The sequence below is a fragment of the Delphinapterus leucas genome, chromosome 1 (assembly GCF_059928025.1).
Source record: "Delphinapterus leucas isolate spDelLeu-1000000601 "Yukka" chromosome 1, BTC_Dleu_Yukka2, whole genome shotgun sequence".
In the NCBI taxonomy this organism is placed as follows: domain Eukaryota; kingdom Metazoa; phylum Chordata; class Mammalia; order Artiodactyla; family Monodontidae; genus Delphinapterus; species Delphinapterus leucas.
This window is the reverse complement of record NC_143129.1, coordinates 74,719,852-74,744,420: the sequence shown is the minus strand read 5'-3', so window position 1 is coordinate 74,744,420 and position 24,569 is coordinate 74,719,852. Positions and strand designations below refer to the sequence as shown.

General features: G+C 54.8%; 3 protein-coding genes across 14 annotated transcripts in view; 2 read left to right on the top strand and 1 right to left on the bottom strand.

Moving 5' to 3' along the window:
• The first annotated feature begins 2,336 nt into the window (after positions 1 to 2,336).
• Positions 2,337 to 9,449, top strand: KCNJ9 (potassium inwardly rectifying channel subfamily J member 9). The gene is made up of 2 exons (XM_030759567.2): positions 2,337 to 4,299; positions 6,927 to 9,449. The coding sequence occupies exons 1-2, from the start codon at positions 3,276 to 3,278 to the stop codon at positions 7,256 to 7,258; spliced, it is 1,356 nt and encodes a 451-aa protein (XP_030615427.2). The 5' UTR covers positions 2,337 to 3,275; the 3' UTR covers positions 7,259 to 9,449.
• On the bottom strand, positions 4,029 to 17,864 carry IGSF8 (immunoglobulin superfamily member 8). 12 transcript variants are annotated; one of them, XR_016393510.1, is made up of 8 exons: positions 17,556 to 17,863; positions 14,083 to 14,460; positions 12,911 to 13,372; positions 12,173 to 12,580; positions 11,545 to 11,958; positions 11,063 to 11,193; positions 6,956 to 7,524; positions 4,029 to 4,310 (listed from the first exon to the last, which is right to left on the bottom strand). XR_016393510.1 is itself a non-coding variant. In XM_089912917.1 (7 exons), the coding sequence occupies exons 1-6, from the start codon at positions 17,605 to 17,607 to the stop codon at positions 11,078 to 11,080; spliced, it is 1,830 nt and encodes a 609-aa protein (XP_089769043.1). In that variant the 5' UTR covers positions 17,608 to 17,863; the 3' UTR covers positions 5,432 to 7,524; positions 11,063 to 11,077. The 12 variants fall into 12 exon arrangements, 8 of the variants coding, with proteins under 8 accessions (XP_089769043.1, XP_089769067.1, XP_089769062.1 ...); XR_016393508.1 differs by lacking the exon at positions 4,029 to 4,310 and adding an exon at positions 4,416 to 4,434; XR_016393506.1 differs by lacking the exon at positions 4,029 to 4,310 and adding an exon at positions 5,434 to 6,367.
• A 3,651-nt stretch (positions 17,865 to 21,515) lies between these two features.
• The window catches only part of LOC111166986 (sodium/potassium-transporting ATPase subunit alpha-2), a 43,167-nt gene continuing 40,113 nt past the window's right edge, over positions 21,516 to 24,569 (top strand). Inside the window, exon 1 of the mRNA XM_089906423.1 lies at positions 21,516 to 21,541. Within this exon, the coding sequence (XP_089762549.1) occupies positions 21,516 to 21,541 (26 nt within the window). The remainder of the gene's footprint in view (positions 21,542 to 24,569) is intronic.

Sequence of the window (24,569 nt, the reverse complement as noted above, 5' to 3'; positions counted from 1 at the left end):
GGTAAATCACTTAACCTTTTTCAGTTTTAATTTTCTCATCTATAAATAGAGAAAATAATACCTGTCTCATAGGGTATCGCCCAGGGTTGTTGAATAAGGTGCGTGTCTAGCTCAGAGCTGATGCTCAATCACTTCTCAGGAGTAGTGTTTGTTAGTATTCTGTGCTTATGGATCTTTCTCCCCCACTGGACCATGAGCTCCTGGTGGCCGGGGACTTATCCACTTCTGTAACCAGCCCCACCTAGCACATTACCTGGCATGTGGGCTCCACAAAAATTTGTTGAATGAAGAGTTAGTAAGCCCTAAACTAGCCTTTTCTCTCTGTTGGACATTTGGGTTGTTTCTAGACCTTTTGCTGTTAAGAAACTACTCCTCAAAGCCCTTCTATTTATATTCCCTCATTCGATCTGCACACCCTGTAAAGTAGGCAGAAAGGGCTATTTGCACATATCCACGTCTTGTGAAAGATGGAGCGACTGTGGCTGAGGGAAGGGAAGTGATTCCTATGGGTCACATCGCAAATCAGTGACAAAGATTAGAACCTCTGACCCTACCTCCCTTCCTTGGGTGGATCTCTTTTCCCTCTAGCTACCTTCTTCTGGATCAGGGTGACCTCTCCAAAAACGGAGACTGTGATGGCAGGCCTGACCCGAGAGCAGCACATGCACCCAGAAGCCCGGCTGGAGGTGAATCCCTAGGAAACCAAATGCCTTATTTCCAAACACATCAAGGCCTGTATTTTCCCAGAGCAAGGAGCTTCTTGGGAAAGAGTCAGCATGCTAGCTTTTCTTTTTTGTTTTGTTTTGTTTTCCTGAGGGGGTGAGGAGGCGAGCTCTGAGTTGTCCAGGAGGAGGAACTTTGGCTAAAAATAGCTATGGCGTATGGATCAGCCTCTAGTGGTACCCAGGACTGGGGAGGGGAGGGGGATGCTCTAGAGCTGTCGCCAGACTGGTTGCTGTGGAAACAGGAGAGGAGCAGGGGAGCCTGGGAAGTGCGGATGACACAGATAGCAAGTCCTAGTCAGAGCTGCCGCTACATTTAGGAGAAACAGCGGTGCCTGCGGCTCCCACCCTCCAAGGGGGCTGGGGTGGGGGGGGAGGCGGTGTCAGGGGCATGGACGCTACACCCCCAGGGGTCTCTGCTGCCGGCTACTCTCCTCTCCACACGCTGTGAGTTGAGTTCCAGGGGACTTGGGTTTGGGCCCCTATTTCCAAGGCAAGTGGGGGTTTGGGAAGAGCTGGTTCCTGAGGGAGTTTTCGCCTGATCCCCTTCCAAAAAATAAGCCCCCTTGCTGGCCAGCACTCTCTAACCAGAGAAAGGGAGATCCAGGAAAATGCAGCACTGGGGTCTTCTGGAAAGGGGACACAGCATGCACATGAAATAAGGAGGAATAGGCTGGAGGAACAGGACTCTTTGGAGGGAAGGTGTAGAAATCGAGTCTTTGCTCTTGAGGTAGAGGCAACAATTTCACACCTTTCCTTACCCATTGAGAAAGTGCAGCCCGAAGACAGGAGATAAAACACAATCAAAGTGAGGCTCACCTAGATTCCCAGGGCAATGGCGGGTGAGAGAGTTCTGGGGGCCATCAGACTCTGGCGTTTCTTCCCCACACCTGGACAGAGAAATCTGCCTCAGCAGGCAGATTGGGGGTCAGATTACCTAAGACCCTGAGAGAACATCCGAAAGCCCACCTTGGCAGAAGCTGGAATAAGTGGGCCCAGGTACTTCTCTGAATGACCTGTGATCTCTAAGCCAATCGAGGACATCGTGGGCTGCAGGAAGAGAAAAAGCAAGCTCATGGTTGGGGGAGGGGAAGACCCTAATCTGCCATTGCATTGGGGTTCCTGGATCCTGTGTCCCCTGATTCCTCCTGGAAATGTAAGGGATGCCCCTAAGCTCCAAGCCATCTCATTTTGTTTTTTCCTCCTGCCCTCTACCCCAGCACACACACACACACACACACAGAGCCTCCAAAGGTCTGGCTGCAGAACACCTCACTCCAGAATTTAAATTCGAGAGTGCTGGGTTTGGAGTTACATACCCAGGCAGTTTCTCCCCAGGACCTGGTCAAACGTCCAGGCCATCTGTGGTCCTTATGTCACACTCTTCCCCTCCATCACCCCACTCGAGCCAGCCCAGGTTTCCTTGGAGTGGGGAAAGAGGATGATTCCCAAGAAGAAGGGAAAGTTGAAAAAAGTCCTGAATTCTTAACCTTTCCTCATACGAGCCATACCTCCTAGGGGCCCCTGGGTGCCTAGAGAAGGGCTCTGGGTCTCTCTCTCTCAGGGCAGCCTGCAGCTCAGAGAGCTCCTCACGGGGAAGAACTTAAAGCAAAATCAGGTAGGCTTCCCTTGGAATGTGAGCTTTGCGGCATATGGAGGGGGGCTGTTTAAGGATAGTCAAGGGAGGTGGGAGGCTGGGGAGGGAGGGGCGAACTGAAGGGAGGAAGGAGTTAAAGGTGTGTGCTTAAATCACTTATCTGATTTAATGGCTCATGAAGAATAGGATACTAGAGGGCTGCAAGCCTACCTTGAACTTTGTGCTTCCTTTACCCCGGCTGTCCGTGTTGATCTCATATTCTCCCGTCCTCCTGCCCATTTGCAGGCTGTCTCCACTGTGGAAATAACCTAGGGGAAATGGGGCTGACGCTACAGCCGCAATGATCATGGTCAGTCCTCAGGGAGGATTTCCAGTAGGAATTTCCCAAGGTGGGAATGTTCAACCCTTGCCCACTGGAGATTTTTCACTCGTTTTCCACCACTTCCATTTCTCCTTCGTAAGCTTGTTGAGAGGAAGAAGATGTGGGAGGGGGTAGAGTAAGCGAGGTCCAAGGAGGGAGGAATGGGAAAGACTTTCTGTGTCAGTCTCCAGGTGAACTTCCAAAGAGCCTGGTTAGACAGCAGGTTGAATTGCGGAGACAGGGATTAGGGGACTGCCTGATATCAGCCAGGGCGGAGTGGGGCGGGGGTGGCCTTCGGGCAGGGAGGGCTCTGCACAGGAGAGGAAGATTAAGCACCTGCCTCGAAGGAACCCACAGCCTAAGCGTTTCCGGAAGCTCCCTCCTTGCCTGGGCCTCTCGCCTGGGGGTGGCCGTGAGGTGCTGTGCAGCCCAGTTAGAGCAGTGGGACCAAGACCTCTGGTACCCCGTTTCCCTGAAAACACTCAGTCGTGCAGAGTGCGATCCAGTTCATACACACTATCCCATTTGATCTTCACGGTGTTGTGAGCTGGGGGTGGGGACGGCTAGGGTTGTGTGTATTGCTCCCATTCTACCGATGCGGAAAGCTGAGGCTGACACAGCAAGGGACTCGCTCTGGGCCACCCGGCCCCTGGGCGCAGGCCCGGACGTCTCGGCCTCTCCCGCGGCTCGGCTAATCTGGCCCACCTCTCAGCCCCTCCAGGCCCCGCGCCGCCGCCCGGGCCGTGACCTCCCCGCCGCGGCCACGGCCATGGCGCAGGAGAACGCCGCCTTCTCGCCGGGGCCTGAGGAGCAGCCGCGGCGCCGCGGCCGCCAGCGCTACGTGGAGAAGGACGGCCGCTGCAACGTGCAGCAGGGCAACGTGCGCGAGACGTACCGCTACCTGACCGACCTGTTCACCACGCTCGTGGACCTGCAGTGGCGCCTGAGCCTGCTCTTCTTCGTGCTGGCCTACGCGCTCACCTGGCTCTTCTTCGGCGCCATCTGGTGGCTGATCGCCTACGGCCGCGGCGACCTGGAGCACCTGGAGGACACGGCGTGGACGCCGTGCGTCAACAACCTCAACGGTTTCGTGGCCGCCTTCCTCTTCTCCATCGAGACGGAGACCACCATCGGCTACGGGCACCGCGTCATCACCGACCAGTGCCCCGAGGGCATCGTGCTGCTGCTGCTGCAGGCCATCCTGGGCTCCATGGTGAACGCCTTCATGGTGGGCTGCATGTTCGTCAAGATCTCGCAGCCCAACAAGCGCGCCGCCACGCTCGTCTTCTCCTCGCACGCCGTGGTGTCGCTGCGCGACGGGCGCCTCTGCCTCATGTTCCGCGTGGGCGACCTGCGCTCGTCGCACATAGTCGAGGCTTCCATCCGCGCCAAGCTCATCCGCTCGCGCCAGACGCTCGAGGGCGAGTTCATCCCGCTGCACCAGACCGACCTCAGCGTGGGCTTTGACACGGGCGACGACCGCCTCTTCCTCGTCTCACCGCTCGTCATCAGCCACGAGATCGACGCCGCCAGCCCCTTCTGGGAGGCGTCGCGCCGCGCCCTCGAGAGGGACGACTTCGAGATCGTCGTCATCCTCGAGGGCATGGTGGAAGCCACGGGTGCGGGCGGGCTGAAGGAGAAGGGAGAGGAGGAAGTGCAGGGAGAGGAGGGGAGCGGGTGGGCGGGGAATTGGACCCAGAGGGGCCAGGGCGGAGGAAGCGGGGTGGGGGGTGGGGTGGGGGTGGATGGAGAGGCTGGTGGAGGATGAGAGCTGAGATGAGATGGGTTGGGAGGGGTGTATGAAAAGAGTGACCCCCCCCACCCACCCACCCAGAGAGGCGAGAGAAAGCTGGGAGGAATCCTCCAAAGTGGCCCTGGCCTGGGGCCCTGGGCTGAGAGGTCTGTGTCACTGGGAATAGGAGACAGTAATGATAATAGACAACACCCAGTGCTTACTCTGTGCCCTGCACGGTTCCAAAGCACTTTACACCTCCTGGTTTATTTAATCGGAGCCCCATGAAGGTAATTTCTTTTTACTGTGCTCATTTTTCAGGGAGGAAATTGCCCCAGTGAAAGGTTAAGTTGTCCACAGTCATAGGCTAAATAAGTGGCCACGTCTGGATTGGACCCAGGCAGTCTGGCTTCAGCATTTAGGGTGCAGAGTAGGAAGGAAGGGATAGGTTCCGGGTTTTTCTCAGTACTGAGAGGTCCAGGCCCCTGGAATGTGATGGTGCAGGTTTTCCATGGCCTGAGTTATTCCTAGGCTGGACCTTAGGGAGAGGTTGATAGCTGGGCTCACTTCTGCCTCAGTTTCCCCACGTCGGTTTCCACTGACAAAGGATAGATGATCTGCACATTTCAAGCCCCTTTCCAGAAGGAACTAGCAATGTACCTCTGATGTCAGAACCTCCAACTCAGGCTTATACAGTGAAAGGTTTGGAAGCAGGTAGGATAAGACCAGTGCAGGGGCAGGAAATGAGTCCTTTGGGACTTGAGAGCCAGAAGTGGAGAAGAAAAGTGCAAGTGGGATAACCAAAGGCCCAGCAGGGGGCCCCGCAGTTCCTGCCACTGTTGCCAGTGTTGCCCCCTGCTGGCTTCTCCCAGACTGGTGCCATCAAACCCTTTTCCTGGCCCTTCAGGCTGAGCCTCTACTTCACCGCTCTTTGCCTCAGTGTTCCCCACTCCTTCTCCCCACCCCCATACTCCCTTAACTCCTTCCCCCTCCCCCATGCACCCTGCTTCCTTTCCTCTCATCTCACCGGCTGGCACATTTTTGCTGGTACCTGAGAAGTCCCTGCCCAACCCTCTTCTCCCTTTGTACCTCCAGCCCTTCCCTTTCTTCCTTGCAGCCCCTCTCCCCAGTGTCCCTTTTGCCTCTTCTTCCCCTCCTCTACCGGACATTTCCTACGCCAGTCTTCACCAAAGGAACAAAGGAATGTCCCCAAGTTTGCTCAGGGCAGGGCTTTCAATGTTGAGAGCCAGTCTCTGCTTAGCTAATGTTCACTCTTCCGTTCTCCCTTGTTCGGAGGTGCGTATGAGCTGAGGGGAATATGAGAGATCTCAGGGTAGAAGGAAAATCACTTGCCCCGGTGGGTGTGCCCACCCCACAGAGAAAACAGGACACAGGCCCACAGCAAGGAGGACAGGGGAGGGTGAGGTGGAGGAGATATGGGGAGGGTGGGGTGGAGGAGATAGGGAGGGGAGCTTGTTGGATTTTTCTAGAGAGACAAAGCTGGAAAGGATGGTAATATTTTGGGTGAGAGAGTCAGTATCCAAAATGCTTCTGAAAAGCAAGTAAAATGAGCCAAAATCCAACAAGATGACATTTAAAACGAATAAATATAAAGTTCTACATTTAGGCTTTAAAAAATCACTTATGTAAGCACAGCATGGAAGAGCTCTGGTGAAAAAAGAATTGGAGGTTTTAGTTGGCCACAGGCAATGTGATACAGCTTCCAAAAATGTTTATGTAATGTAATCTTGGGCCCTATTAGCTAAAGCATCATGGCCAGAAGAGAGAGGTGGCGAGCCCTCTCTTATGCATGGATCAGGCCACAGTCGGAGTATTTATCACACTCAGAGTGCTTAAAGGATCCTCCTTGGCCACTCTGGTTTGCAGTCAAGAAAGTAAAATTTTTGGAAGCCAGGTCACATCAGGAATGGTGGAGGGACACAGGGGTGTTCAGCCTGAAGGAGAGAAGACATGATGAAAACTGAGACTCCTGCTTTCAGATACTTGAAGGGGTGTCACATAGCAGGAGAGTGAAAATAAGGGTGGCAGATTTTAGCTCTGTATAAAGAACAACCCAAATATTAGAGCCGTCACACAAAGGAGTGGGCTCCTTGTGAGGTGGTGAGCTCTCAATCCTGAGATGTAATCAAGAGCAAGCTAGTTGCCCATTATTGGGAATGCTCCAGTGGGGAGCCCTGTATGGAGAGGAAAATTGGGCTAGATGATCCCCAAGGTCAGTTTCAAGGTTAAGCTTCTCTGACTGGCATCTCCAGTGGAGAGGAGGGGAGAATGTGGGCTGGAGGTTAAGAGGAGTTGGGGCAAATGGAGAGGAGGAGGGGGAACTGGACAAGTACAAGAGTTGGGAAGGAAGAGAAAGCGGGCTGGACCAAAGTGGGTGGGTGGGGGTCCTTGAGGAGGGCTCCAGGGAAGGGTTCTAGGAATAGGGTTGTGGAATGAGGCAGGGGAGGGAAGGCTGGGGCCGGGATCCCCCTTGACCCATGCCCTTACCCCCAGGAATGACATGCCAAGCTCGGAGCTCCTACCTGGTGGATGAGGTGCTGTGGGGTCACCGCTTCACGTCAGTGCTGACCCTGGAGGATGGCTTCTACGAGGTAGACTATGCCAGCTTCCACCAGACCTTTGAGGTGCCCACACCCTCATGCAGCGCCCGGGAGCTGGCCGAGGCCGCAGCCCGCCTTGACGCCCATCTCTACTGGTCCATCCCCAGCCGGCTGGACGAGAAGGTGGAGGAGGAGGGGCTGGGGGAGGGGGCGGGCGAAGAGGCTGGGGCTGACAAAGAGCAGAATGGCTGCCTGCCACCCCCGGAGAGTGAGTCCAAGGTGTGACCAGTTTCCTCCAGATCCCTGTGGCAGGGCCAGACACAGGTACCTGGGGAGCTGGTTATGGAAGGTGGAGGAGGGCGCAGGCAAGGTCCCTGGGAATGCACTAAAGCTGGGGAGCCTCCTCAGAATCTCAGGTCTGGGATCCAACATGGATGGGAGAGATCCTGATTTCAGGAGAATGGAGGGTGGGGAATGGGTAAACTTGCCAGCCTGTCTGTGTTTGACCTTCACTTCTGTTCACGCGTGGATGGATGGACAGAAGGATGGACCTATGCGGGTTGGATGAGAAGGTGGAAGCAGAGAGAGACAGCCAGCCAGTGGATAGGTGAATGGGCCAACAGACCAACAGACAGGTGGCGTGCTCAGGGCTGCCGCTGACTCATAGAGCATCTTGGTGCAAATTCTAAAAAGGCGGATTTTTCCTCCAGACTGACACTACCCCAAACTAGGGTGCATGGCTTGGGGAGCAGAGTGTGGGCTGGATTTTAGTCCCCACTCACCTCCTCAGCCAGCTTCCCTGAGTCTGGCGCACCTGTCTCACTGGACACAGTAGCCCAAGCTGACCCAGAGGTGAGAAAGCTGGACGGAGGCGGGCAGAGATGAGGAGGGTGCCCTCCCAGCTCCACCCCTGCCACTGTGACAGGCTGAGAGGGAGGGTGAAAGGCTGCAGGGCGGCTCAGCAGGGTGTGAATGACCTTGTCCATGTGTGCAGGGAAACCGGCGATGGGGGAGATGCCAGAGCTGGGGCCCTGGGGCAGGGCCTAGGAAAGGCGAACAAGGGATGGCTATTTTCTGACAGTGAAGTGAGGTCTCGTGAGTACCACTGCAGGGGTGGGAGGGGATAGAGAGGTTCTGAGGAGGAAGAAGGGCCAGGGAGAGATGGAGAAACATGAGTTCACTAGAGCTGGGACACGGGGTCCTCAGGAAAGCAGAATCAGTCCTAGGGCACAGTGAGAGGGAGTCGTTCACGTGGTTCACTGGGTGCCCGTTGGGTCCAGAGCACTGACCCAGGCATGTGTGGGGAGGACAGTCAGAGACCCGATTCCTATTCTAGGAATACAGTACACGTGGGGAAAACAGAGAAATATGCCTGTGGCAGCTGTTTCAAACTGAGAACCTGGGCGATCTCTCCAAGCACGGGGTGGAAGGGCTTGGTAATCAGAAAGCTAGGGATTGCGTCAGGCCTGGAGAGTGACCTGAGCCAGCAGTCACGAACTTGGGTGGGCATCAGGGTCCCTTGGAGGGCTTGGGAACACATATGGCTGAGTCCCACTCCCAGAGTTTCTGACTTAATGGGTCTGCGGTAGAGACCAAAACTTTGCATTTCTAACAAGTCCCAGGTCCTGCTGACGCTGCTGGAACAGGGACCACGCTCCGAGAAGCCCTTCCCTAAGCAGACTTGGGGGTCCTGTCAGGAGGTGGGCATCAAGCTGAGGAGTAGCTGAGGGTCCTTGGGGAGGAGACTGAAATATAATGGGTATGGAGAACTGCGGTGGGGGGAAAGGAGACCGTGAAACCAAGGCTGAATTGTCTGACTCTGGGCCTAGGGACTCACCCGTCAGTGGAAATAGGGCTGTGACAAGCTAGAGATGGTGTTTGGGCAAGATGAGTAGGCAAGATAGATGGGACAGAGCAGTCAGGAAGGCTTCAGGGGAAGTGCTGCCAAGGTGGTGGCGAGCTGAAGTAGGAAGGGCATCTGTGGCAAAGGAGAGAATCCCACGTAGGACTTAAGAGGCAGGATTAAATGTGGGAGAAGATGTGACAGAGAAGCGAGAGTCCAAATGTCTGGATGTGACTGTGACCTGCTGTCTGCCCAGCTGGGGCAGGAGCCCCTGGAGAGGTGTTCCCATGCCACGTGCACCCCCTTCCTGGTGTCATCGCGGTCACCAGGGACACCCCCCCACCCCAGGATTGTGAAGGAGGAGCAATGGCGAGTCGAGAAGGGGCAGAGGTAGGGGGACCTGCCTCTGGGAGAGACGTGTACACACAGGCAGACACACCCTCCCACCACACGGGCCCAGCAGTGACCTCCAGCCCTTGGCCCTGGCTGTACCCCATTCCTGTTCTTTAACAAAAGTCTGAGCCCCTTGCGGGGAAGCACCCCAGTGTGCTGCATTCCAGGCTGGGAAGCTGGGGTCCTGGGGGATGCTGTGCCTCCTGGAAGCAGGAAAGGGGGCTGCGGAGGGAGCCCACGCCAGCTTGGGTCTGCTCGGAGAGAACAGCTTTGCCTCAGGTCACATGGTGACTTGGGTCACTATCACCCAAAGATGAGGTCCCTGAACACTGGTGCTGGCTGTTCCCAAAGAACAAATGTTGGGGCATGGGGTAAGAAACAGTTCTGGTTTAATTTGCTGAAACATCTGGAGTCTAGACAGGAGGGAGCGGGCTCTGGGTGTCCGCACTCACTCACGCAGTAGTTCACCCATTGCAAGTGAACCCACCGTAGAGGAACTGAGGCTGGATGGAAGGCATTGAGACCCCGCCACCCCTCTCCTTGCCACTCAGCGACCACTCAGGGCCCCACTGTGTGCAGTGCAAGGAGTCTGGGGACCTGGGTTCTAGGCCTGACACTGTCACGAATTAGTTCTATGACTCTGGGCAAGTCACATCACTTCTCTGGGCCTCAGTTTCCCTATCTGTAAAAACAACACTTGGTAAACTGGTAATGCTCAATAAATGTTTAAATCACTGAGTTGAAAGAGGTAGACTGCGTGCCTCTCGAGGTGCGGTGCAGCTAAGAATTCTAGGATCCGAGAATCCTTAGGCAGAGACAAATGCAGGGAGCCCCGGGGGCACGGGAGGATGGGTGAAGCAAGGGGGCTTGCGCGCAGGTGGTGGGGCGGGTGTATGCAGGGGCCCCTCTGACTGCTGGCGTCCCCGTCGCCTAGGTGGCTGTGTTCTGGGCCTTCCATTCTGCTGCTGTCTGGCAGAATAATGGAGATCAGGAGGAGAAAGGCTGAGGCCCCAGGGCCTGGGGGGAGGAGTCAGGTCCAAGATTAGCCTGACGGAGAGAATGAGACTGCAGAATAGCGTGGGGACTCAGAAAAGGGCACCGGGCCCTGGAAGACCCTGCCCTGCAACCTAGGAGACGTCTAGGGGCAGAGGCCGTGCTCAACTGGAACTCATCCCCCTTTCTCTCTCCCTACCCCAAGGAGGAATCCCAACAGGAACTGGCTCTGCACTGACAGCTCAGACAGCAGATGGGACCCAGGTTTCCCCTCCCGGGGTAGGTGGCACGGCCCATGGTGGCCAGATGGTGTTTCTGGGGGGGAAGAGAGGTGCGGGTCGTCCAGAAGAGGCTGTCAGCCCCCAGTAGCCCACCTGCCACGCGCCCCTGCCTCTTAGAGCCTCATAGCGGGGAAGACACAGCCAGCCCTGCATTTTATAAAACAAGTTTATTCACATTTTAGAAAAACTAATTCTAGGACAGGGAACGGCCTCCCGTTGGGCTATGTATGAGATCATGAACAGAAGGCCAGAGGGAGGAGCTTGGGAAGGAAGGAGTGGGGCATGGGGGCCGTGTCCCCCACTCTGGGTGGGAGTAGGTCAAATAAATTAAAGGAAGGGCAGGCAGAGGGAGAGGGTATTCAGACACCAGAGGTGGGCTTGCGGCTGGGCTGGAAGATAGTCACACCTGCAGGAACGGGAGAGCGCACGTGGAGGGGCCTAAGGAGAGTGTGAATTCCTCCTGGCCCTGGCCCGCAGAGCTGAGAGGGGCTTCTCCTTCTCCAGCTGGGACCAGGGAGGGAGCTGCTCATCTCAGGACTAGGGAAGACAGGGATGGGGATGGGGGTCCTTGCCCCTCACCTGGGGTGTGAGGGATCACCGTTTCCGCAGCCTCTTCATGAAGCAGCAGGTGATGGAGCCCAGGATGGTGGCTCCGATGGCTAGGGCAAGCCCTGCACCCACCAGCAGGGGCACAAACAGGGTGTCCAGGGCTGGGCGAGAGAGGATGGCTGTGTTCAGTCTGGGGTGTCACTGCCCTCCACCCACGTGCCAGTACCTTCTCGGTCAGGCTGTCCACACCACCTCCTCCCGTTCCCACACAGCTTTCCCCCACCTGCTCCCTGCCCGCTCTGCGCTCAAGCCAGCCCCTACCACCAGGACACCGGGGCAGCCGGGCACTGAAGGGCTGAAAGCCGGACTTTCAGACTTTCCGTGTGAAGCAAAGAGGAAGAGAAAGAGGAACCAGAGGGACCACTAGCAGGAGGATGAGATGCAAAAAGGAGAACAAGAGCATGGGGGTGAGGGGGGCTGGGGGCGCATGAGCAAGGGGGGGCACCACTCACCATGTGTGTACGGGTAGACCGTGACAGGCCCTGAGCGGGCACTGCCCGCCTGGTACCAGCTGTAGTCAGCATGCTGCACCCAGGCGCTGGGGGCACAGTGGTACACGCCTTCGTCCTCGGGCCCCAAGCCGTGCAGTCTCAGCCGATGGCTTCGGGGCCCCACCAGCTCCACGCTGACGGGGCCTCCTCCGGGCCGGACCCCCAGCTCTGCCACACCGTCCTGGCCCACGCCACCCACCAGCTGGGCAGGGGCAGAGCTCAGCTCCCCGTCCTCCAGCCTCTCCACCCACCAGCTGGCAGCCAGCCGCAGCCCGGGGGGGCCGCCCCGCACAGAGATGTTGCAGAGCAGGGAGGCCGTCTCCCCGCGGTACACTGTGCCTCCCACTAGCCAGGCCACAGCCTCCAGCACCACACCTGCAGAACAAAAGTCAGAAGGTGAAAGGGGCATGGGGCTAGGACTGCTGTCCAAGCAACACCCCAGAAACTCCGGGTGCTCCCACAATCTTAGAAGAGGAGTGTGAGACTGAGACACGGAGGCAGCCGATGGAGAGGGAGAGAGGCACAGAAACAGAAGGGAAACGTTCTGCAGACCCCATATCCTGTCCAGGGCCAACCCGCCCCCTCTCACCTTCCTCACGCACGTGCACGGGGAGGGGCCGGGAGCGGGCACTGGCGGCTTCCCGAAGCCGGGCCCCAGACCCTCGGACATAGGCCTTGGCGAGGCAGCGGTAGGTGCCCGCATCCCCAGGCCGGGCAGCCTCCAGCCGTAGCCGGTAGGTTCTGGAAGCCACCTTCTCCATGGCAATGTGCCGGCCCTCGTAGCCAGGGCCCAGGCTGCCCACACCCTCCGTGTCCAGCTGGGCAACCAGGCGGCCGGGCCCAGGTGCCCCTGCAGGTGCCATCTCCCAGCCCACGGAGTAGGCGGCATGACGGCCTGTTGGGGGCAGGGCCCCTGACACATTGCACAGCAGCTCCAAGGGCTCCCCTGGGCCGATCCGACGTTCCCCAGGCCCCACTGTCACTGCCAGCTGGCTGGCTGAAACACAGGAGGGGAAGGGGTGTCAGGGAGGCAGGAGAGGGCACAGAGCACCTGTCCTTCCTTGATAGCAGCAACTTCGAGGCCACCCGTCTTTGCCACCCAGGGGCCTGGCTCTCACGCCTCAGCCATCGCCCTCCCATCCCCACACCCAATTTCTGAGCAGAGAAAGCCCGTCATGGGTACAGGTGCTAACAGGAAGCGATACTAATGGGACTTCACTCTAGGGAAGGTGGGCTCCCTGGAGTCAGACGATAGCCATCTAGTGCCCATGGTGCCTACTGAGATACCAAGGCTCCCAGCTGGCACCATGGGACGCGTGGCACTCACACAGCGTCTGCACGTCCACATGGGCCAGGACAGCCCTCTTCTCCGCAATCTGGGCCCAGCTGCCATCGGGATCCTGAATCCACTCAGCGGCAGTGCAGTGGTAGGTGCCTGCGTCGTCCGCCTGGGCGCCCCCCACCACCATGCGGTAGCGCTCAGTCCCCTCCTTGCCCAGCCGCAGCTCCCCTGCCGCCAGCCGCTCAGCATAGGGAGCTCCGGCCTCCACGGCCATGTCGGGCCGGAGTCCCACCACTTCCTGCAGAGTTGCTCGCCCCACTGGCGCCTCGGGCACAGCTCGCCCAAAGGACACGGCTAGGTGTGTGTGCTTCTCCGTGCTCGTCCGTGCCAGGCAGCCCAGTGCCAGCTCCTGCCCCTCGTGCACCATCAGGCGAGGGGGTGAAGTCGGGGCCTGACGGCCCCGGGGCCCTGGGGGGGCAGCAGACACCTGCAGCATATCTGGAAGAACTGGAGAGAACAGCTGGAGTGAGGGAGGGCTGGGAGCTGTACGGTAACTAACCCTTGGTACTGTTTCCTACCTACAACCTATTTCCCTAAATAGACTGTGAGCTCCTAGAAGGCAGAGACTTCATGCTGTATTATTTCTTCTGTAACGCAATGGTGCCAAGCACAGTGCTGGGCACACAACAGGCACTCAATACTTGTTGAATTTCATAGAACCAGCCCATCGCCTACTGACCCTTATGTTTGAGACTGACCCCTGTTTGAAATACTCAGAAGAGTGGCTCTGTCTTCCCTCTCAGAAGACAAAGAAACTTGAGAGCAAGAATGTCATGTGGTCTCACTCCTCCTACCCTGCCTCTATTTCCCCCGCCACCCCCACTCCCCCAGATCTGGATCCTGGAATCTCCAGGAATGGAGTCTGTTCACCCTATCAGGCTCCCCTACCCCATCAGGGAATGGAAAGGTGCTGGACAGCTTAAGGACACTTCTTCTCTCCCAGGAAGTAGCTTGACAGAATAAGAGCAGTGGACTGAAATGAAGGGAGTTAACCCAGAGTTCTGGGTTAGAGTCTCAGGCCAGCCACTAACTTGTTGGGTGACTTCATGCAAGTCACTTAACCTCATTGGGCCTCAGGTTCCTCTTAGGTCCCTGCTGGCCCTGACTTTCTGCCTTTTGGGAGGGCACGGCCCTGACCCCATCCCAGGGCCCAGTACCTCTCAGTTCCACTTTGCCGCTGTAGCTGCCCAGGTAGTGGGCATCAGTGGAGGGTGTGTAGCACTCGTAAATGCCAGCATCCTGGGCCTGCAGGCGGGCAATCTTGAGCACCACGGCATCACCCTGCAGACGCTGCACCTGTACCTCACCAGCTGCCACTCGGGGCCCAAAGACAGCATAGGAGAATCGGGTATCCCTGGTACTGACAATGCCCAGGGCAGCCTCTGGGGCCTCAGGCCTGTACAGGAACCACTCGAAGTCCTGCTGGGCAGGGCCCTCGTAGCCAGTGACATTGCAGGAGATGGAGATGGCTGTGCCAGCCACGCGATACAGGGGCCCCTCAGGGACTAGCACCTCCCGGGCACAGCACCCGACTCCTATAGGGAAGGACAGGAGAAGTTAGGGATGCCTGGGTCCCTACTGCATCCCCCCACCCCCACCCCCGCATCACTCTTGACCTCTGCTTGTGAAAGGAAAGGAAACCTGAGGAAAGTTGGTATACACTTGGGCCCTGTTCCAAGAACAGGCAAAGGAAGCTGGGAGGTAAGACACCTGGGTCTCAAGGAGGTGGTGGTATAGAGCCAGGTTTGCCTCAGACCCCAGAAACACCCCATTACTGGCAGGCCAGAAGCAGAGCATCTAAGGTCAGAAAGGAGTGTATCTGCTTCCTGATTTAACCATTCCCGATTCCGGCTGTGCCTTAATTCCCCCTCCACCCCGTCTCCCCACGTTTATGCCAGTTGAGCCTTCTAGCTAAGGGATCCTGAGACCACATGTCCCCGTCCTTTGTTTGAAGGGAGCTGGCAAAATCTTGATCAGAAGGGCTGGTTCGCTCAGCTGTGTCACCTGGGCCAGGGGACTCCAGACAATGGAGCCAATGGCCGGAGCAGGACAGAGCACAGGCCCAGTCAGTTCTCACCACACAATCCCTCCCCACTCCAGCTGTGCCATGAGCTCACTGCTTCTCTGCCCCACAGGGCTGCCGAGGCAGCTGAGGCTCATGGGGTAAGAACCAGCCTCTGCCCTTTGCCTCTGGAGGCAGAAGCTCCCCTCCCCCACCAGTGCCTGCCAATCTTCCTGGGCAGGCCCAGCTGACAAACAACCCTCACCCCACCCCCTCCAACTCCCTAACAGAAGCCTTCATTTGCATATGGTGTGCATTTATTTACATCCCCGCTCCCTTTCAGTAGGGCGGCAATAACCCCCCAGCTGCCCCTTCCCATCTTTCTCTCCTCAAAGAGGCCAAAATTCTTCTTCACCCCACCCTCACCCCTACCCTGCCCTCGCAGATACTCCCGGTGGCCTTGGAGGGCTCAGCTTCTTCCTTCTCTCCTTCCATCCTTCCACAGCCCCAGATCACAGAACCTCAGAATGTAAGAAGGGCTGGGTCAGCCCTCTGCCTCCATTTTACAGATGAGAAAGTTAAGGTACAAGAAGTATAATGTCTTGGCCAAGTTCCTACTATCCTTGGCTAGCTTCCACACGCCCCTGCAGAGGGACAAAGCCAGAGAGGCATGGGGAACTCCAAGGAGAGGCCTGAGGGCACTGACCTCACCAACCAGAATGTCACTCCCAGGGGCATAACCGGCTGGAGGAAAACACCTAATCTGTAGTCAAACTGTCCTCCAGCTCCTCCAGAAGCACTACCCTTACCTTTCCCTTCTTCCTGCGGCTGACTCAGAGGGAAAACTTGTGGTTGCTCGGTTAGAGCACAGGCTGGGATCAGGAGGTCGGGTTCCAGTTCCAGCCCCAGCCCCATCCCCATCCCCAGCTGTACCGCTTGGACCAGCCCCTTCCACTCCCAGGCCTCAGTTTCTGGAAGAGAGCTAAGAGCTTCCACCCTGACAGTGAGTGAGCCTGTGTCTCAGCAAGGCCCTGCCCGAGGATGTTTCATAATCAGAGTGATGGCGGAGACACCGAGCTGACACCTTCCCTGGGCTCTGGGCAGACTCTGCTCAGGAGGGCCCCCTCCCATCTTCCTGGCTCCACAAATGCTGATGCTTGGAGATCCCCATGGGAAAGTCACCCCCACTGCCTTGGGAAACCAGCTGCCAGGCAGCTCTCTCCCCAGCCAGGTCCCCTCCTCTGTGTTAGCGGAGAGGGAAAGGAGAGCAAAGAGACCTGCTTTGGAGTCACGTGGGAGTGGTTTCAAATCCAAGCCCCAACACTCACTAGATATGTTCTCTGGGGCAAGTGACTTCATTTCCTCATCTTCAAAATGAAAGTTAAGCACCTACACCCAGGGCGCTCACATCTCGGCAAGCTCTTCTGTCTCTTTGCACCACATTTACCCTGGGCTCCTCTCTGCTCCACGCTGCCCACTGGGGAAAAAGGGCCAAATACTAGGCAGCCAGGCCTCACAGCTCCTTCCTCTGTATATCCTCCTGCCTCCCACCCAGGGCCCCAAGGAGAGGACTCATTCTAGTCCCCCAGGGCCCAGGGACCTATGCAGCACAGGGAGGCTCCTTGGCACCACGATGGAGCTCTGGTCTAGAAACAGGCGGCTGGAGCTACGTCAGCCTCTGCCTTAACTATGGCAGCTCCAAATCCTGGCACCAAAGCCACCCCCTCACCACCCTGTATTCTTACTTCAAGGGTTTCAGTCTCCTGAACATCTGTACAGGCAGTCTCACTGCCTCGATACCACACTCCTCCCCAGACCATCCCTACAGGGAGCCCTCCCATTCACGCCAAAAACATTTCACTGTCACGGTCCTCATGCATCCATGCAGCGGTGGCCCAGAACATCCCACCATGAACACCCACCACAACAGGTACAGGGTGCTTGGAGATCTCAGCATCAGTCTCCATGGAGCCTGGTTTCTCCTGAGGCAGGGAAGCTGGGACTAAGGGGGTGTGACAACCAGTGGGAGGCTACAGAGCCAAGTGCTGCTATCTGGGAGAGGGAAAGTGGGGGAAAGACCCAGCCCAGGATGGAGATGGAACTGCCTCCAACTTCAGATGATGAAGGGGGGTGGTAGGGGGGTGCAGTTAGGGTAGACGTACTTCAAAGATTGTGGGCAGAACCGGCCCCTGGGCCTCCAGCCAACTTGGGCAATTATAAAGATGGACAGGCACTGCCCACCAGGGCGAGCACGCAAGGCTGGGCCTTAAGCTAAGTGAGGCAGAGAGGAGTCGCAGCATTTGTGCGCAGCGACCTCAGGACCTGAGTGTGCCGGCTGAGAAGTGGGGCCTGGCGGTTCCTGGGGGCGACATCCGGTGGGTCCTCACTGTGCCCCAGCCCGGGGCCTAGAACTGGGGAGCCTTCACCGCTACCCCACCCCCGCCCGCCCCAAGACTGGCCCGGAGCGCGGCCACAGACAGCAGCTGGGCGCCAGGCCCGGGAAGGCTGGGGGAGCCCCTGACGGAGAAGGGGGTGCGAGGGGCTCCGAAATGCTGGAGAGGAGGGCAGGGCTGGTCACCAGGTGGCAGGCACCTGCCGGGCGGGGCTGGGAGCCAGAGCCGGGCTTACCCAGGATTAACAGCAGCAGCAGCGGCGGCGGCTTGGGACCGAGGGCGCCCATCCTGCGCAGCCGGCTCTGCGAAGGCTCTGGGGGGCGGCGCGGGCTCTGGGTGGCCGGGGGTTCGGGGGGCGCATGCCCGGGTGGGGGGCACGAAGCGGGGCAGCGAGGCGTGGGTGCGCGGAGCGAAGCTGAGCGAAGCTGGAGCTGCCAAGTCACGGCCCTCTTCCCTCTGCCCTCTTCCCTCTGCCCTCCTCCCTCCTCCCCTCTCCCGTCCTCCTCTCCTCCGCCTACTGTTTTCCCTCCCGCCTTGGCAACTCGGAAGACCATTCCCGCCCCGCCTTACCCGGGCCCCGCCCCCGCCCTGGGCTCCCGGCCCCGGCCCCGGCCCCACTCCAGTCCCCAACTCCGCCCTGACCCCTCGAGACCTTGGCCCTGCTCAGGTCCCCGGGCGTGCCCCAACGGGGTCCTGGACCTCGGCCCCGGCTCCCCCCGCCCCTGCTCCAGGCTCCGCCCGGACTCCAGCCCTAGCCCCGCCCCCTCTTCGGTACCCGGCTCCGCCCCGACCCCCACCCGGGCCCGCCCCCCTCAGCCCTGTCTCCGCCCCCCTCAGCCCTGTCTCCGCCCCGACCCCGGTCCGGGGGCGGGCTGCACCTGGTCTTGGCCAAATCCCCGGCAGCTCCGCAGAGGGCACAGGTACCCTGCACCTTCCAGCTTTTCCCTGCGAGTTGGGTGCAGGGGCCCTGGGGTCGGCGAGGTGACTGTGGCTTCTCACTTTGAATCCATCCACTTGCTCTAGGCCTCTAGGCCTTACCGCAAACCCTGCTGAAGTGGGAAAGGGCGGGATCTAGGAGTTAAGGAACGAGGAGGTTCTGGTCTGAAGGGCGCTTCAGGGCTCTGCAATGTCACTGGAGACCTGTTTGCCACCCCCTCGGGGCAGAACCAGAAGAAGTGAGTTAGGAGGCTGGGCCGTTTGGATGCTGTCACTTCCTGGTTGGCGATCCTGGTCAACTTGCTTAACCTCCTCCACCCTGTTTTCTTGTTGGCAAATTGAGGTGGATGACATCCATCCCAAAGGATTTTTGTGACGTTAATTGAGATAATGTACAGAAAGTGCTTGGCACAGAATACACTAAATAGGAGATGGGACCGGGGGATAAATTATTTAAACTCTTTGCTAAGAGGTTTAGTTAGGACCTAAGGAAAGGGTGAGCCTGGGTTTAGGTGAAGGAGTCTCTAGTTCCAGTGAGGAGAAGTGGACAACACTCTGCACTGGGAGGGGTGGGGTGTGCCCTGGAGGTTGGAGACAGGAAAAGGCATCTTTCCTAGGCACTCTGTTTCTTTCTCAACTATGGAGAATGTGGGGAGTGGGGAGGAGCTGGAAGGGTGGAGCTAGAACCAGGAAAAGGGACAGCCAGGTCTGCAAGGCTAAGCCTGTCAGAGTGGCCATCCGTAGGAGGTGACCCCAGAGCTCATCTAGCACCTCCATCCTCAAACTTCCGTCAGTCCCCACTCATTCCCCCAACCCTCCCACTCACTCCTCACTCCCTTTTACAGAGGAGAGAATGGAGGCCCAGAGAGGGGAAGTGACACAGGCCAGACCAGACATTCCTTGACTTTGTCTTCCCAGAGACCGGCACAGTGGCTAGATCAGAGGAGGTGCTCAGTTGAAGCCACATTCAGGAACCCTGGAGAGACTGGAGAAATTCTGAGACAGAATGCTGGGGACAGTTGAGGGAATCAGAGGTCCAACCCTCCCCTCTCAATACTTCCAGTTCTGGCCCAGGAACAGGGCAGCAGGGTGCCTTTTTCCTCCTACTTTGTCATATCCACAGCCTGATATCTCCAGATTCATTCCATCTAAATTCATCCACAGGCCAGATTGAGCTGTGTGAAAACTGAAATGTATAGGGAAGCTTTCGGAGGAAAGCCACTCTCCCTTTATTGGGGAGAGGAGTGAACATGATGCCTTCCTGATGCTTGAGAGATGAGAGATGTTGCCAAACATCATCATCATCATCGCCATCATAGATGCAGTTTATGCGACGTGTTGATCTTAAAAACAACGAGGTCTTAAGCTAGCCAAAATGAGTTTATTCAGGAATAGCAGAGGAATTACAATTTGAGAGAAACAAACTATGGTGAACCATAGGCATGTCAGAGGAGACAAAGGGAAGGTCAGCTTTCGTTAGGTTCTAGGAGGAAACTGGATAGGGCTGTGGCAGTTTTCTTTTTTGTTAGCTGCAACTGGTGAGCAGCTTCTTGCTGCTGAGTCAGAAGGAAACCCTTCTTCCTGCTGTGATCTGTAAGCGGCAGGGAGTGATTTGTGTGTGACAGCCCTCTCTTCATGGCTTCCTGACTCCATTTTGATTTAGGTTTCCTTTGTTCCTTTTCACATTTTCCCCTTTTGATCAAAATCTTTCCTTGAAAGCATCGTGTTGAGTCAACATTCTGTTTGGTGCATAGTTTCTGCAGAGGTTGGGCAGGCAAAGGTGCAAAAATTTAAGATTATACAAAGCAAATTAAAAGTAATATGACTTTGTTTGTATGATGGCTTTAAGTCATGATCCTAAAGTAGTCAACTAGCAAGTGCACTTGTTCCCTGTTCTCGTATAATTGAGTTCCTACTTCTCCAGAGGCGTTTACCCATATGCAACAGGTGGTATATGCTAATGCCACCTGGTTCAAAATCAAGGCTATTGCTTGTCTACAACTACTTTAGCCAAGGAATCAAGTGATCATTGTCAGCCTGCAGAATCAGCTAGCTCTTCTAATGTTAGGGAGAGATTTATGTTCATATTCTCATTGGAACTTTGACCCGAGGGGGAAAGCCTCTCGCTATGGAGGCAAGCCCGGAGTCATGTATGCCCCAGGTAGTTCCCATTTAAGATGCTTACGAAGATATAATGGGGAAGATCAGTGGGAAGCTTCAGATTTATTATAGATATTAACAGGGATGGTTAAATATCCCAGCAAACACTGGCCTCCCATTTACCAGCTGTCCAAACATTCATAGGCTCATTGAGAGTTTCATTTGCCACAGACAGGGCTAAAGCCAGGTGGTGCACATAAGACTTATTAACAGTGCCACTAACTGGAATTTACCAGTTGGTCCTTTAGAGCCAAGAGTCAATGACGTTTGGGGAATATTTAAGAAGAAAACATTCTGTTCTGTGGATTTTGTCCCTAAAGGCTGCAAAGAGAGGGGCTATTTCGTTACATCAATCAGACTTAATACCAGAGGGTCACCACTGTCATGGACATATCGAGGTTTCTGGTAACATATTCAACAGTCAGAAGGTTTCCCCCTTTGGCAATGGATTAGGAAATATGGGTAAGAGCATTGTCTTTCCAAGAAAGAGAGGGAGAAGATAAGGCAAGAAGAGTAAGGAAAAGATATACAGGCCGGTCATCATGGGAAAGCTGTTTCCTTAAGCTACTGTATGCTTCAATTCTTGCACATCTTTACTTTTAGGTCACCAGTTGGGATGTAGGTCCAGTCAGGGTTTGGTGCTTTCTTTAGATGTGATATATGGATCCAAGAGCCTATTCCTTGGAGTTTCGTGGCACAAGGGTTGGTTAACAGTACCTGATAGTGACCTTTCCAGTGGGGTTGAAGAGAGTGATGTCTTTTCCAATAGACAACTCTCCAGGTTGTAAGGTATGGTGCTTAAGGTCTTCATGTCCTGGGAGCATGCCATGGAAAGATTGTTCTAATATATGGTTAAGCATAGTTTGTGGGTTCCGAAAGGAGTGACCCTAAGGTTCAGAAGGACCAATGGCAATGCTTTTGGCCAGGGTATCTGAAGGGTCTCTACAGATTTTTCCTGTTGGGTTTTGATGATGCCATTGGTACATTCGACTAGTCCTGGAGACTGGGGATGATAACTGCGGTGAAAACGTTGCAGAACTGGCCATATGGCACAGACTTCTTGTCACACTTGACCAGTAAAGTGGGTTCCCCTATCGCTATGAAGTTTGGGGGCGGCTCCCTCAGGTAGGAATGATCTTTTCCAATAGGTTCTTAGCCACGGAGGAGTCAGTAGCCTGTCTACATGGAGAAGCTTCAGTCCAGAAAGAAAACATGCAAATCGTTGCCGAGACGTATTTACGCCCGTGAGGTGGGGGAAGCCGTATGAAATCCATTCGCCAAGGCTTGCATGGTCCATCAGGCAACGTAAAGTGCCTAGAAGCAGTGAGGACAGATTTTCCTGGGCTGTATTTTAGGAATAAACATCATCCCTGGATCAACGTCTTCCACGCAATGCTGCATAATTTTGGTCTGCTATCATCTGTGGAGAATTCATTACTTGGGAGAAAAGCAACTTTAAAGTCTGCACACTGGTGTTAAAATTCACGATATGCAACACTTTCAACAGGGTGCCAACCTGCTCTCTCACTTTGTCATCACCAGTCTGTTCGGTCTTGTTCAAAGGGCACTAAGCATTTTTGATGCAATGGTTTTTTTTCTCTTGACTTGTTGAAGTTTATCAGAGATCCCCACTATATGAATCATTTTAGTATTCTGAAGCAGGGGCTGTTTAATAGTAGCCCCAGTGGAAAGTCATTCCCAGCCTGGAGAAGGGTTGGGGAAAGCCCCTGTGATTCCTCGGAGTCCCATCATTGGGATGTGGAAGGACATTGGAAAGATTGGTTGGGTGACTGAAGACTCCTGGACCATTTAGTTTATAGCAGCCTTTTTTTCAGTGTCCTGACTTCTCACAGTAACAACAGGCCGGTCTTTCAATGCGTTTTAATCTTCTTGTAATGGTTTATTCACCCCTGTCAATTTAGAAAGGTTTTTTTGTAAAGCCTCAAGATGTCAACTGAAATAGGTATCCCATTCAATTTGTTGTATTTTAGAGTTTTGGTCCTCAAGTTTAGTTCTGAGAGAAACAAATTTGGGGAGATTGAAGCTTCGCCATAATGGCCACTGAAGTTCTAAATTATCTTTGGTTAGGTCAGTCCATTTCATTAAAAATGCAAGTGAGGAGGGACCATAGTTTTTAAACACAGAATGGGCCAGGGTTCCAAAGGAAGGGCCATCCTGAGAGTGTTTGTGGGATCCCATAATGTTAACTTAGAAGTTCAGAAAAACAAACAAGTACTCACCAAAAGGACAATGCCTTCAGGAAAACAGATCCTGAATAAAGTCAGAGAGCTCAGCCAAAAAGAGGGAGCTCGAATCTGAGAGGAGGCTTGTGAACCGCTAAGAAGACATCTCACAGGAGCAGAGGGCATGCAGTTCCAGGGGGCTTCATCTCCTTCAGACCCCTTAATGGTTGTCATGAAATGTCACCATTAAAGATGAAACAGTATTTACAATAACCAGGACATGAAAGCAACCTAAGTATCCATCGACAGATGAATGGATAAAGAAGATGTGGCACATATATACAATGGAATATTACTCAGCCATAAAAAGAAACGAAATTGAGTTATTTGTAGTGAGGTGGACCTAGAGTCTGTCATACAGAGTGAAGTAAGTCAGAAAGAGAAAAACAAATACCGTATGCTAACACATATATATGGAATCTAAAAAAAAAAAGGTTATGAAGAACCTAGGGGCAGGACAGGAATAAAGATGCAGACGTAGAAAATGGACTTGAGGACATGGGAAGGGAGAAGGGTAAGCTGGGACAAAGTGAGAGAGTGGCATGGACATATAGACACTACCAAATGTAAAATAGATAGCTAGTGGGAAGCAGCCGCATAGCACAGGGAGATCAGCTCAGTGCTCTGTGACCACCTAGAGGGGTGGGATAGGGAGGGTGGGAGAGAGATACAAGAGGGAGGAGATATGGGGATATATGTATACATATAGCTGATTCACTTTGTTATAAAGCAGAAACTAACACCCCATTGCAAAGCAATTATACTCCAATAAAGATGTTAAAAAATAAAACAAAATAAAAATGAAACAAGGTCTTAAACTAACCAAAATAAGTTTATCCGTGAATAGCACAGGAATTGCAATTCGGGACAAGCAAACTATGGTGAACCACAGGCAAGTCCAAGGAGACAAAGGGAAGGTCAAGTTTTACTAAGTTTTAGGAAGAAATGGGAGGAGAAGAGGGCAGGCGGTGGCAGGGAATTTTCATTGGCTGCAAGTGGCCGGCAGCTTTTTGCTGGGTCAAAAGGAAGACTTCCTTCTTCCTGCTGGGATCTGTAAGCTGTGGTGAGCAATGAGTGCATGAGAGACCTCCCTTCATGGTTTCCTGACTCCATTTTGATTTAGGTTTCCTTTGTTCAGTTTCACACATGCGTGTACAATAAGGCCTTTTTGGACATTACTTCCAGTCTTTACAGCATATTGTGCCAGATGGTGTCATTTAACAGATGAGAAACTTGAGGTTCAGAGGGGTTAAGCATTTTGCCCAAGGCCACACAGCTTTTAAGTGGCCAAGGTATGATGAGCTCAGGCCTATCTGTCCCCCAAACTCTAAATCTTCCCTCACCTCACTGTCTCTCTTCCCAAGCCTCTTCACCCTATAACCTTTTCATTGAACAAATACAGACTGGAAATAGATGACTAATGAGGACCTACTGTATAGCACAGGGAATGCTACTCAATACTCTGTAATGACCTATATGGGAAAAGAATCTTAAAAATAGTAGATATATGTATGTGTATAACTGATTCACGTTGCTGTACAGCAGAAACCAACACACCATTTAAAATCAATTATACTCCAATAAAAATTTTTCCAAAAAATGGACGTGCTGTGGAAGCACACACGCACACACAAAAATACCGATTGGGCCACACCTCATGCAGGGCACTAGAGATGCAGTGGTAAACAGGCAGAAATGTTTCCTTCAGGGAACATACAGTCGTGCCAGAGGGTTGTACCATAAGCAAGTAATAACCAACCCCCAGAATGAGTGTCATGAGAGGGACTCTCAAGGACCAGAGAACACCCTAGGGCTTGGGGCTGGGAGGGAGCCGAGGACAGGCAGCTGTCGAGGGCTGAGCTGGCCTCTCCAGTGGGAATGAGGCCCTGGGAGACCCGCTCTCGCACGTG